Source organism: Chlamydotis macqueenii, chromosome 4 (assembly GCF_036417535.1).
Source record: "Chlamydotis macqueenii isolate bChlMac1 chromosome 4, bChlMac1.mat, whole genome shotgun sequence".
NCBI classification, from domain to species: domain Eukaryota; kingdom Metazoa; phylum Chordata; class Aves; order Otidiformes; family Otididae; genus Chlamydotis; species Chlamydotis macqueenii.
In genome coordinates, this window is record NC_141559.1 from 69,114,401 (window position 1) to 69,125,979 (window position 11,579).

At 35.7% G+C, this 11,579-nt stretch overlaps 1 protein-coding gene across 4 annotated transcripts in view; it reads left to right on the plus strand.

The window, feature by feature from the left end:
* BOD1L1 (biorientation of chromosomes in cell division 1 like 1) overlaps positions 1 to 11,579 on the plus strand; it is a 36,832-nt gene that overhangs the window by 23,797 nt on the left and 1,456 nt on the right. The window contains exons 15-24 of one of the 4 annotated variants that reach the window (XM_086747870.1): positions 132 to 211; positions 853 to 928; positions 1,813 to 1,925; positions 3,185 to 3,260; positions 3,341 to 3,375; positions 5,367 to 5,412; positions 8,331 to 8,365; positions 8,512 to 8,596; positions 9,044 to 9,197; positions 10,577 to 10,720. In XM_086747870.1, coding sequence (XP_086603996.1) covers positions 132 to 211; positions 853 to 928; positions 1,813 to 1,925; positions 3,185 to 3,260; positions 3,341 to 3,375; positions 5,367 to 5,412; positions 8,331 to 8,365; positions 8,512 to 8,596; positions 9,044 to 9,197; positions 10,577 to 10,720 — 844 coding nt within the window. Of the gene's footprint in view, positions 1 to 131; positions 212 to 852; positions 929 to 1,812; positions 1,926 to 3,184; positions 3,261 to 3,340; positions 3,376 to 5,366; positions 5,413 to 8,330; positions 8,366 to 8,511; positions 8,597 to 9,043; positions 9,198 to 10,576; positions 10,721 to 11,579 lie in introns of those variants that run through there. The other 3 variants (XM_086747871.1, XR_015258575.1, XM_086747869.1) reach the window with 3 other exon arrangements.

Consider the following 11,579-nt stretch of genomic DNA (forward strand, 5'->3'; position numbering starts at 1 on the left):
CATCAGAGGAAAATCTAGACATTCAGAATCTCTTGAATCACACTAATGATGAGCTGATGTAAAAGTGGCACCAAATCTGACAAATGCAGAAGGCACATTTTTAACACTTGAACTGCTGTTTGTTTTTGCAGGCAACCAGCTGATTGCTCAGGATGTGAGAGAAAATGATGAACCAAGTCAGTGTTCCAAAACAAAACCTGATAATGTCAAGGTATTTTCAATAACTTTTATTATTACTATTTCTATAGCAGTTTCTATTCGGAGATAATTTCATTATTAACTGTAAACTACTTTGGCATTGTCTTAAGTACAAAATAACTGACTACAGAATGATACTCACTTTTCAAGGGGGAGACAATTAAAAAAAAAAAAGAAAAAAAAGGCAGGGATATGTGGTGTTATGCACAGCACCCGAATCCTTTCGAGGTGTGGCGAACTGATTCGTGCAATAGTTAGGAGCTTGAGATTGCATTGAGCATTGCTGGATCCCAGCTGTCCAGTCAGTTCAGCAGCTTCATGGTCTTACTGATCTGAGATCTGCAAGAGGGTATCGGACCTTACCCAGATTCTGGGTTGGCACTGATCCCTTCTAAGTTGAAACAGGAATTCAGAAAAAAATAGTCTCAAATATTCTGTATGTAAGAAGCATCTTCTTAAAAGGAACATTTCACACACTGATTTTTGATTAAGCTTCTTAGCATCAAAGTCTTTAAGAGACGTTACAAAATCTTGATGAATAAAATAACTACTTGTGTATTGGGATGTGATCGATCTTTTTTAGTATAAGTAACTGACAATGATCTTTAATTTGTAGTAAAACGCTCTTTTCTTTGTTGTTCCAAAATAATGTAGGAAGTTATTTCAGCAGAAGCGTCCAAAGAAATTGAAGTAAAGCATACATCTCCTGAAAGTACTATGGAAGAAAAAGGTAATGAAATTTCCCATTCTGGGCAGTTGTCTGAACCCATACTGAATGCTAATTTATTTTCATTTGAATGATTCTGAGAGAAATTAGGAACTTGATCCCAGCAACTTTGATCCTAGCAAATATTTACATGTGTTCTCTAGTTGCTGTCTGTTCTGTTACTGCTGTCAAATAATGCATTAATCCTAGTTCCTTTAACGGTGAGGGCAGATTTGATGTTTCTACTGTGCTATCACACGAAATAGCACAATCGGGGTATGTGATAAGAACTTCTCTTAACTCTGACCACAAATAAAAGGTTTCCTTCCATGAAGAAAAAAATATTACATATTCACCATCAAAATCAGTCCTGTTTGTTTCTGTAGAGAAAAAAAACAGGAAAAAGTGTGCAAGTTGCACTGTCATAGTTGACTTACTAATGGTACTAAAATAAGTAATAGAAGTTGGTGTGTCCACAGTGTTACTATTGGCTTTGATGTTACATCAGTCTGTCTTTGTGTGAACAGTGTATCTTCCCTATGTTTGACCTATCAGTAGTTTTGTCTTTCCAGTGAGGATGTTGACCAGTCTGAAACTGATCTGCTATGAGCTTATATCCTCAGCTTCCTGGTTCATGGAATATGGGAGAAAATTAAATAGTGGGCTGTATTTATGTTACCATTTTACAGTGGGTCACACTCTTGAGCTTTTGCTTTTACCTTAAATTAGAAGACCTAACTCATCTAGTGTTAGGGAAGCATTTTGGCAGACCAGTATATTGTTGCTACAATGCCAGTAGTGTTAACTTCTGATGGGTGTTTTTAGGGAATTTTGGGCTACAGAGTGAAATAATGCTTTTAGTGCAAAGATTGTGACTTGTACATTTTTCTTTATCTAATAAAACAAAGATGTACAGTTTCTCTCTTCTTGTTTTTGTATGTGTGAAGATGAATTTACTGTCGAACAGGAAATGTCTGAAAAGGAAAAGCCCAGTCTAGAATCACATGAAAATTCTCCAGAGGTGAGTGGTCTTACTCACATTAACTAATAGAAATAATGCAGGTTTACACTGAAAAGAAATACTTTATGTATTTTTGACAGCAGTATTAAAACTTTGACTTCACAAGCACAGAAATAGCTGTGAAAATTTGTTTAATGCTGTAGAGTACCTAAGGCTCGTGTAGTTCTGTGTCACAAAGTATGAACTCAAAGACCACAAGACATCAGTGGCTCATTATTGAAGTAGAAGTAACTCCCCTCCTACCTTTACTAGTACTTGTACATTGTATGGAAATCATGTTTTCAGAAAATCTTGTAATTTGAGATGTGGACAATTTAGTCACTAGCAAATATGACTTGACTTTACAAAAATGTAATCACTCAACAGTTTTAAAATTCTTTGGTATCTTTTAGGCATGTTCTAGTGATATTCTACCGTGGTGGTTGTAAACAAATGTCTGAACCCTAGAGATGGATGTAGTTCTCATAAAAACGTTGGCTTTTGTCATTTGCCTTTTTTGCCTCTAATTTGGAAGGAGGAGAAAATTTAAAGAAAAAATTGTTACACTTTTTCACTCGAGGCTTGAGTTACTAAGGGGTAGACATCACTAGACTTCAGTAAATGTTGAATGAGACACTTAACCTTCTTTCCTTGTATATAGGAGAAAATCAGTTATTGGGGATTTTGTGGTCTGAGGTTGGGGATCTTGTGATCTGAACATCTGACCATATTCGTTACTTAAAGTTGGCTTTGAAAGCTTAAACTTCAAAGTAAGGGGCCTTTTTTACGGAGAACATCGCCAATCAATATTGGGATAAACTAGGATATTGACTGCTTAATAACATTTGTTGTACTGTTACAAGATGTAGCCTGTGCTGTATGGCATTGGAAAAAGGGGCTCACAAGGTATGTAGTCTATAGTTCTTGCAAGACTGAAAAGATGTGGTAGGATGTATAGGGTAAGCCAGCAGCACTTGTGAGATCACGCGATAGAGTTGTTGGGGTGAAGGGAGCAGAAGGCACATGCCTTGTGCCTAAGGCCAGCCACAGAGAATTTCATATAATTGGAAGTTGTCTTGCTTCTTTTCAGCTATGTCAATAGATTCATAACAGGCAGTGTCTCTTCCTATGAAACCTGCCTCATCCATATTTTTAAACTGACAAGCACTACTTCTGCTACTGTCACATTATGAAGTTATCAGCAATCTTTGTATTATATTGCTCAAATGCTAAATGTCAATTACAGTAACTAAAATATGTTTGTCCTTTACTTTTAATAGGAAAATCAGCCTGTAATAGTGAAACGGAAAAGGGGAAGGCCTCGTAAATACCCTCTTGAAGCTGTACAGCCTGGTGGTAAGTACTTCATAATACCTGTGTGAGAAAACAAGGAAAATAGTGACATTCAAGTTCTGAATTCATATTTCTTCCCTCAGGTGGGGAGTCAAAAGCTGATATGAGCACTGGGAATGTAAGTGCCTTTATTTTGTTTGGGTGCATTTAAACACAGTAATTCAAGAGCCGTTTATCTGTTTAACAGTTAACAGTATTTCAGAAACATCCTGTGGAAAACTTGATAATTGAGTTCAGTCTAAGCAAATAAAAAATGTTAATAGTATCTCCTAATATAACTGGACTTTGTAAGCAGAATATACTATTAAGTCTGAACATAGCAGATTACCTAAAAAGATCAAACTTAGTGCAACATACTTAATACAAATCTAAGTGTTACACTGGCTAGCAATATACTTGTATGGAAGGTGAAATTCTGATTCTGTGCACACGTGTCTCTTAATTTGTAGTGAGAGTAGTTTTGGCCTGAAGATCAAGGATGACTTTGTTTTGAAAACTTGAGATATTTTTTCTCTTCCTCTACTGAACCTATCATAATGATAGCTCGTAGTAACTCTTAATATCTGTAAAATAAAGTATTGTGTAATGCAGTTTTATTATGGATATTAAAATATGTACAGATCATTCAAAAGATAGTTACATGCTGGTTAGTAACTTAAGAGCTTATGAAACATACTTCTGTATTTTAAAGCTCAGCAATGTCTTAATTTCTTAACCCACATGAAGCACATTCACTGCTAAGAAAGTATTCTGTTGGGAGTGTTTCTGCAATCCAGTTGGATTACAACTGGATTGGGCGTATTTGTGGAGTATGACTAGTTGAATTTGTTCTGGTGGAAGGCTCCTCTCTTAGGAATCCCTATATGTCAGAATCAAAGTTAGTGCATAGAAAAGAGATTATTTTAAAAATGAAATTGTACTGAAACTCATGTTTTCTGCCTGCTTGCCTGGTGATGCGCTAGCTGGCACAGATATTGGAAGTCTTGGGAATTTACGTAGGCTATAGATAGCAGGAGGAGTTCTCCCTGTTTGTTCTGTCCCCGCGGCATTTTAGGCACCCTTTGAGTCCTGTCCCTTCTACAGGTCAAGTGGAGTTTTGTTTTGGAATTCCTAATCTTTTCTAATTGATTTTTTTCTTTACCCACCAATATTAATCTCATTAAATGTAATTTGAACTGATGTGGTTTCCGGTGTTTGGGTTTTTTTTGTTTGGTTTGGTTTTTTCTGGGTTGGTTGTTTGTGTTTTGGTTTTTTTTTGTCTTTTTTTTTGTCTTTTTTTTAAGTAAGAGTTAAAACTTAATTTTAAAATCCCCCTCAAAATAGATATCCCTCAGCACCCTCAGTACTGGAACAGAATCATCTTGTTCTAGTTTGACTGTTTTAAAGGTCTTGTACCTCTCAGTAATGACTGATTGATGTGTCAGTCAGTTATAGTCTGGCTCTAGGAGGAGCGATATCTGCCCTTCATCTCAGATAATGGTTCTGTAAGGTGAGATATTATCTTGGCATGACAGTTTCCCCTAGGCTGCTTTGAGAACATGTTGCTGCTTCAAAGGAAGCATAGACATCCTGGTGTAATCATTTGGTGATGAAAGCAGCTGTATTTTTTGGACAGTCATCGTAGGAGATTATGTAATTATACATAGCTCTTTCTGCATTCTGAGCAAATATCAAATTTTGGTGACTTATAATTCTGCAAATCTGTATGTGTGATTACATAAAGTGACTGCACTAAACTTTTTTTGTATTGTTGAGAATTAAGTTTTCAGAAGTATGTTTGAGTGAAACCACTTTTAACTTTGTGTCTTTTTATTGCAATGACTTCAGTGTCAATTAGGTTACTGAAACTGCTCTGATTTCTTTTGCTTGTGGACTGATTTGACTAATTTCACATTTTTATCATAAATGCAAAAATACATGCTACTGTTAAGAAACTCAGTACAGACTTACTCTACGCTCATTAGAATGTTCCTGTTTTCTAGATTTGCAAATATGTTCCACAGTGAATGGGGGAGAGTTTCTGTGTTTACATAATACAATCCTGGATTTTTCTGATTCTTTTAAAAAACTTACCTTTTTTTTTTTTTTTCCTTTCTTTCTTCATTTCAGCTGCAGTCTCCTATGCTTGCAAGTAGAGGAAAACCACTTCAAACAGGTAAGCAAAAACAAAAGGTGGATGAAATAGAAGAGGGTTTTCAAGAAAATCACATGGGTCCTTCCTAAGCATCATCTCTGGCAGTCAGTATTTTCAACATGTGAAAACATCTGAGTAAACAGAGAAGTGAAGACTTGTCCCTAATTCCTACTGAGTTTTTAATTTAAAAAAAGAGCAGCTTGATAGGATTTCAAAGGTGCAGCAGCATTGTTAAGTGTTGAATAATGCATGCAGAATGTACCAAATAATTTGTTTGTTTGGATAGGCACATGGCAGAGCTTCAGAGGCAGGTGGGTACCCCATCAAACTGGTTCTTAGGGACCATTTTCCATTTCTGCTTGTTTTCTTTCATACAGTGACTATCAATCACGCTTATTGCATTAACTATTTTAAAATTTCAAATTTTGTTCATTTAATTGGATTGTCTGTGGATATTTGTCTAAGACTTCAGTGGTAGCTTGAGGGGATATTTCTTTCCCCTTTTACAACTGCTGTAAGACCTTTACAAGGTAATCACTTAACTTTATTCAGAAGTGTACTTTTAGTGCTTTAAACTAAAGTCAAATAAAGTGAGATACTTCTCTATTTCTCTTTCCTGTTCAAACATCTGTGATTTGTAAGAGTTCAAACTTCGGTGAATTTTAGATGTCATAATTAACTTTTCATGTGTATAGAGTCTGAACTGCCCTAGTTGTTTAAATGTGCCTTTTTAATTATGGCCATTCATAAAATAGACTTTAAAATTAGTTCAGGAAGCAGACAGACCTGAAAGGCAGGTTAAAAAATGGTTTGTAAACAAATACAAACATTCATGCAACAAATCTGAGAAAACAAGTCTTCAAAACGAGTCTTATGGAGCTTCCAAAAGTTTAGGTTTCTACAGAGATATTAATCTGGCTGCACTGTACGTAAGGGCTATTTCCTATTTTCTTTGCCTTTGTTAAAATGTCAGCTTTAATCTGTATGCTTCAGAATTGTTTCTGGAGGATTAGCTGGTTGTGTGGTACTTGGTTTCTATCAACTGCAAAGGGAACCGGCAGAATACAAGAATGATGTAGAAGTGCGCTCTGGTTTATTTCTTATTCAAAAGGACAGATACCTGACTGTACACTTAAAGTTTAAATTTAGTGTGTTAGGTAACATTTTATTTTCCAGGTAAAGGGTTGTTGATGTCATAGCAATATTAAGAAGAGTGTATAAAGTGGATGAAATATCCTGTTAAACTTTTCATCATATGTTAGCATTCATGTGAGAAAAGGGGTTGAAAACCCCTGGCAGTGAAAAGAAAACAAAGTGGAATCCCTCTGTGCAGTTCACTTATTTTAGTAATTTCTGGGTGTTCTGCACAAGAGTTTGTGATAGGGACAGACTTGCGTATAGAGTGGGAAGCAGAGTTTCTTTTCAGTCAACACAACTCATGCAGTTAGGAGGCGTCTGGCTTCTGAAGGCAGCAGCCCACCGTAACACTGACACTGAACTTGAAACTAAAATTATTTTGCACTAATGAGTGGTTGCTGCTGTAGAGTTAGTAAGATTTTGAAATAGTGTAGTTTATTATTTTTATACTTGCCTTGAGTCAAAAGTACTACACTTTCACATCCTACAGAGAGGGTTGTGTCTGTTAAGAAAGGCATGTCTTGTACTTACATGGAGTATTCATCAATCAAAAACCATTTTCCTACAAATTTGCCAAAATGTATCAGAATTTTGCAATATCTGTCTCCTGAACACAACAGAACTAATAAATGTTGGGTTTATGTTACTTATTCTTGTGTAAAATACTCAATACAATGGACAGTCCTATGTTCTATTGCATTTCTTTATTGAACAGTTAGGTATCTTTGTGTTTTATTTCATTTGCTTTTGTGTAAAAGTTTTTCCCTGTAACGTTAACAAAGAAACACTGGAAAACTTGCATGTGCACCGTAGAATATATTTCTACTCTTTGAGATCTGTTTTTGATCTGTTGACATTCTTCTGTTTGTTCTGTCAGTCTATTGTTGATGGCTTTAGAGTTTGTGTCATCTTTTGTGTAGGAAGCAAATATAGGCTACAATTTTATGGCAGGGAAAATGGTATAGAAACTTGATTTTCTTTAGATTACTCCTCTCTTGTTGCTAAGGATTTTTATCCTTGCAGTGTTACAGATAATTCACTTTTGGAAAGCTCAAAAGCTTTGTAAAATAATCCCTTTCTTTTCATAGCATTTGTCAGGGTAGAAGTGGTAAGCATCTACCACAGAGAGAAGCCAGGGTGAGACATGGGTTGTTGGGTTATAAGTGTATTTTAGCGTGCACAGGCCAGTCTGTAAGAAGTACTGAATTGGAAGCAAGAAGTACTTCAGCAGAGAAAGTCATGTAACCTGCATACCAGGTATTAGGTTTTAAATACTGTCTTTTTGAGCTACAGCCATCTTAGTGCTTCACCATGGGTGTAGTTAAGCACTAGAACAGATTGCATGGAGGGACTGTGTTCTTGGAGACTTTGAAAATTGGATTGAACATCTTGTAGTATGATCAGATTAATTAATTTAGCCATGCTTTGAACAGGAGGTTGGACTAGATGACCTCCAGAGGCCCCTTCCAAGCTAAATTTTTCTGTGATTCTGTAATTGGTTGACAGTAGTTAAGAGGGGTAAGTAACTTTTGCTTTTCCATTAAAACAAAACAGCAGATGCAGCAAAGCAATAAATAATGTCAATCATATAAAGCCTTACTACTTAAAAAAAAAAAATTCATTGTCACTGTGTATAACAACATACAACAAAGCCACATTCTAAATTAGATAGACTTCAAATGTTTTCTGAGCTTCTGTGATGTTTATGGAAAGTTGACAGAGTTTGAAAGAACTCCTTTTTAAACTGATTGGCAAAAGATTTGAAGTTCAGGATTAAGTTTTGTTCTTTTCTTTCTTTTTAGGTGCAGACATATCTAATAAGAAAGAAACAACAAATGTAAGTACAACCAGTTTAATTTGTAAGTTTATAAACAGTATGCAATGAAAAATGTCTGTCTTCTATTTAAATTAAACTGTTCTTCCTTACTTGCTTCCATTTTTTTTTTTTTTTTTTTTTTTTTTTTTTTTTTTTTTTTTTTTCAGGAAGATGAAGCTGAGAAAGCAGAAATTATTGTGCGCAAAAGGGGAAGAAAGCCTAGGCGTTCTCTGGTTCAATCAGAGGAAACTGGTAAAAAGATGCTACTATGCTACTCCTAACAGAATGAGAAGATATTACTATGCCTTTCTGTTTACTAATAGCAACAAGATAAGCTTTATTCAATTTTCCTTTCTTGAGGAAAAATCATTGAGTTACAGCTAGAGTAAATATTATGTAAATATGTGTAAATTTGCTGTAATCTCATGTCAGAATTGCTACATCCCAGATGCTTCTATAAAGCCTCATGAATTTTCTATGAATTCTGGCTATGAGCCGCATAAGTAAACTATGGTGAATGTGTTAGCAAGATTAAGTCAAACAAGTGTGAATTAAAAATGTTGAAGCATAAAGGAAATGGAAATTTACTTACTTAAAATGGGATTTGTGAGTAGAATACCTTTCCTAAACTAAGTGTCCATATCCTTTTGGAGAGCATTTGGAAAATTATAGCACATGTGTAAAATTTTGCATGGACAGAAACACTGGATCCAGAAAGAAAACGTCGGAAGTTAACATCATCTGAAGATGAACTAAAAGAGCAGGAGGAAGGTGAAGAAGAAGATGGTGAGGAAGATGATGAAGCACATTCCGGGGCCACAACTAGATCTGCCACAAGATTAGAGGCGCAAAGGTAACAGTGTGTAGAGACACCAACAGCAGGCTTTTTTTTCCACATTATTCTCAGTTGTTGTGGGTTTGTTTTGTTTTGCTTGTTTGTTTTTTGGTTGTTTTGTTGTTGTTGTTGTTGTTGCTTGTGGTTTTTTCTCTTTCTTTATTTTTAAATTGATGAGACCTTCCCAAATAATTCTTCTAGGGATGAAGAGACAAAAGGGGAGGTGGGGAAACTTAGGGTCTCAAAAGACATACTTGAATATGTCAGAAGGTAAGAATTGATCCTGTTGGCAGTCTTCATCCTAGTCATGTCTCAGAAGTTGGGTCTAATGGCACTTTGTTCCAATAGGTAAAAAGAAACCTCTGACTTGACTGTACCATTTGATATTTGGAGTTGGAACAAGGTGAAAATGCAATTTCCCATATCCATTTCCTTTTCCAAATATTATCCAGGTTAAATACGTGAATTTGCGGCACTGGAGGTTTTAATTGCCAGTGTGGTTATCTGCAAGCTCAGAAAGCAATATTACTGCAACAGACTAGTGTGGTAGCAGGCGTTCTGTTTTCAAGAAGCCATTCTTCATCTCCTTTAGCATTGGTCTGCCTTTTTGTAGGCAAACTGAATTATGACAGAGCTCATCGTCTTGTCTTTGTTGTGGAATCAAAGAACGATATAAAGCTTTAGGAAGTTTTAATTTATGTTGCTGCCTTTCAGAACAGAATTGGAGTCCAGGCTTTGTTTGTATGTTCTGTTTTTTATTTATAGATGTGTTTCATTTGTGTCTCAGATTTCCAGTGTTGACTTTCTAGCTCTGACTTCAACAAAGCATCTGTATCTTAAGGTGCTACAATCAATCTGCATTTTATAAGTAGCATTTGGGAATAATTCTGTGGAATGGGCTGCTTCTTCATCTTCAGCGTTGTTGGATTATCAGTTTTTTCTGAATTAAGTAACCTGTATTCCAAACCATGAAACTGGTAAAAACTAGTTACTGGCTACATTGGATGAGCAAATCCTCTTCTCTTCTGCAGCCTGTTTGCCTTTGCTGCTTTTGTTTTTCTGCTGGTCCTACAAGCTATTTTTTTAAATGTGGACACTTATGTACCAGACCTATTGCAGATTTGGAACTATTATTTTTATTTAGTTAAATACAAAACACTGTCAGTAAAGTAGCCTTTTGATTCTACATTTGATATGAAAATACACAGCTCAGCCTTGCAGCTTGTGTCTCAGAGCATGCAAATGCTTGGGGTTTTTTTTCCACTGTTTCTGGCAATTTTGATTTACTTGTTGCAAATACTGTGCAGTCTTAATTTTTTGCACTTGGAATGCAAGAAGAAAGTGACTTGGTAAAAGTATTTTGTTATATATACATTCATCATTCTTTCATATTGCAGAAAGCAGCCCAGCAAGCCAACCACACGTGCAACTTCTAAAGGGAGCAGTCCAAGTTCAATTTCTCCTAGAAAACGACAGAACCTGGCAGCAAAAAAAAGATCTCCAAGTGATACAAAAATTAATAAATCTCCTGAATTGACACAGTAAGTATTAAATTTGAATCCACTTGTATTACTTGTTTTGGAAGCCACTACATTGATCCTTTCCTTCAAAAATCCTTTCCTTTTGCTTCAAAATCTGAACAGCAGTCTAGCTTTGCTTTGTTCTGTTCTCTTGTGATATATAAAAGCTTTTAAAGGATTTTCTTCAGTTTATGTTTTTTCGTTTTCGTCCTTTCTTTACCAGGAGGACTAGAATTTTTTTTTCTTTCCGTCCTCAAAAGCCTCTTGGGAGAATGTGAAAATGCTATTATGCAGCATTTTAATTTGAGGTGTGATTCTTTTCTGAATGGAGGAAAGAGCAGCTGTAGTTCAGGTTAAAGCAGCATATGATGACATAATTCAAATGCTTCAAAGGTCTTTCTAAGATCAGCTGACAAAAGAGGAGAAACTCTGAGAGTCCTTATATCAAGTTTTGAAAATATTTCCCTGGTATGCTTTTCAATTTTTAAATATGAAATCACAGTGTAAAATCCCCAGGGAGTAATAAATGTGATGCACGGTTGCTATTCATCTCATAGTTTGGTTTATATGCCAGATACATTTAGTTGTCATCCACCATGAAATGTGTCAGTGTCTTCAAACTGAGCCTCAGGAGCATGTATATCATGCTCTATGGGCTGTCAGTTCACCTCATGTTAATTACTTACATGGTTATGAATGGCCAGGAGTTTTAAGCTGCATTTATAATTGGTTGCAGCTGAAATGTGGTGGGCTTATATATGGATGCTTAAATAGAGATAAGGGTACGTGCTATCTGCCCTTTACTCCCTCTTGTGTATGTGAGAGTTAAGCCACTATTGCTACTCTTCTGTCTTTGTGAGACAGGGTACAAGATAATATA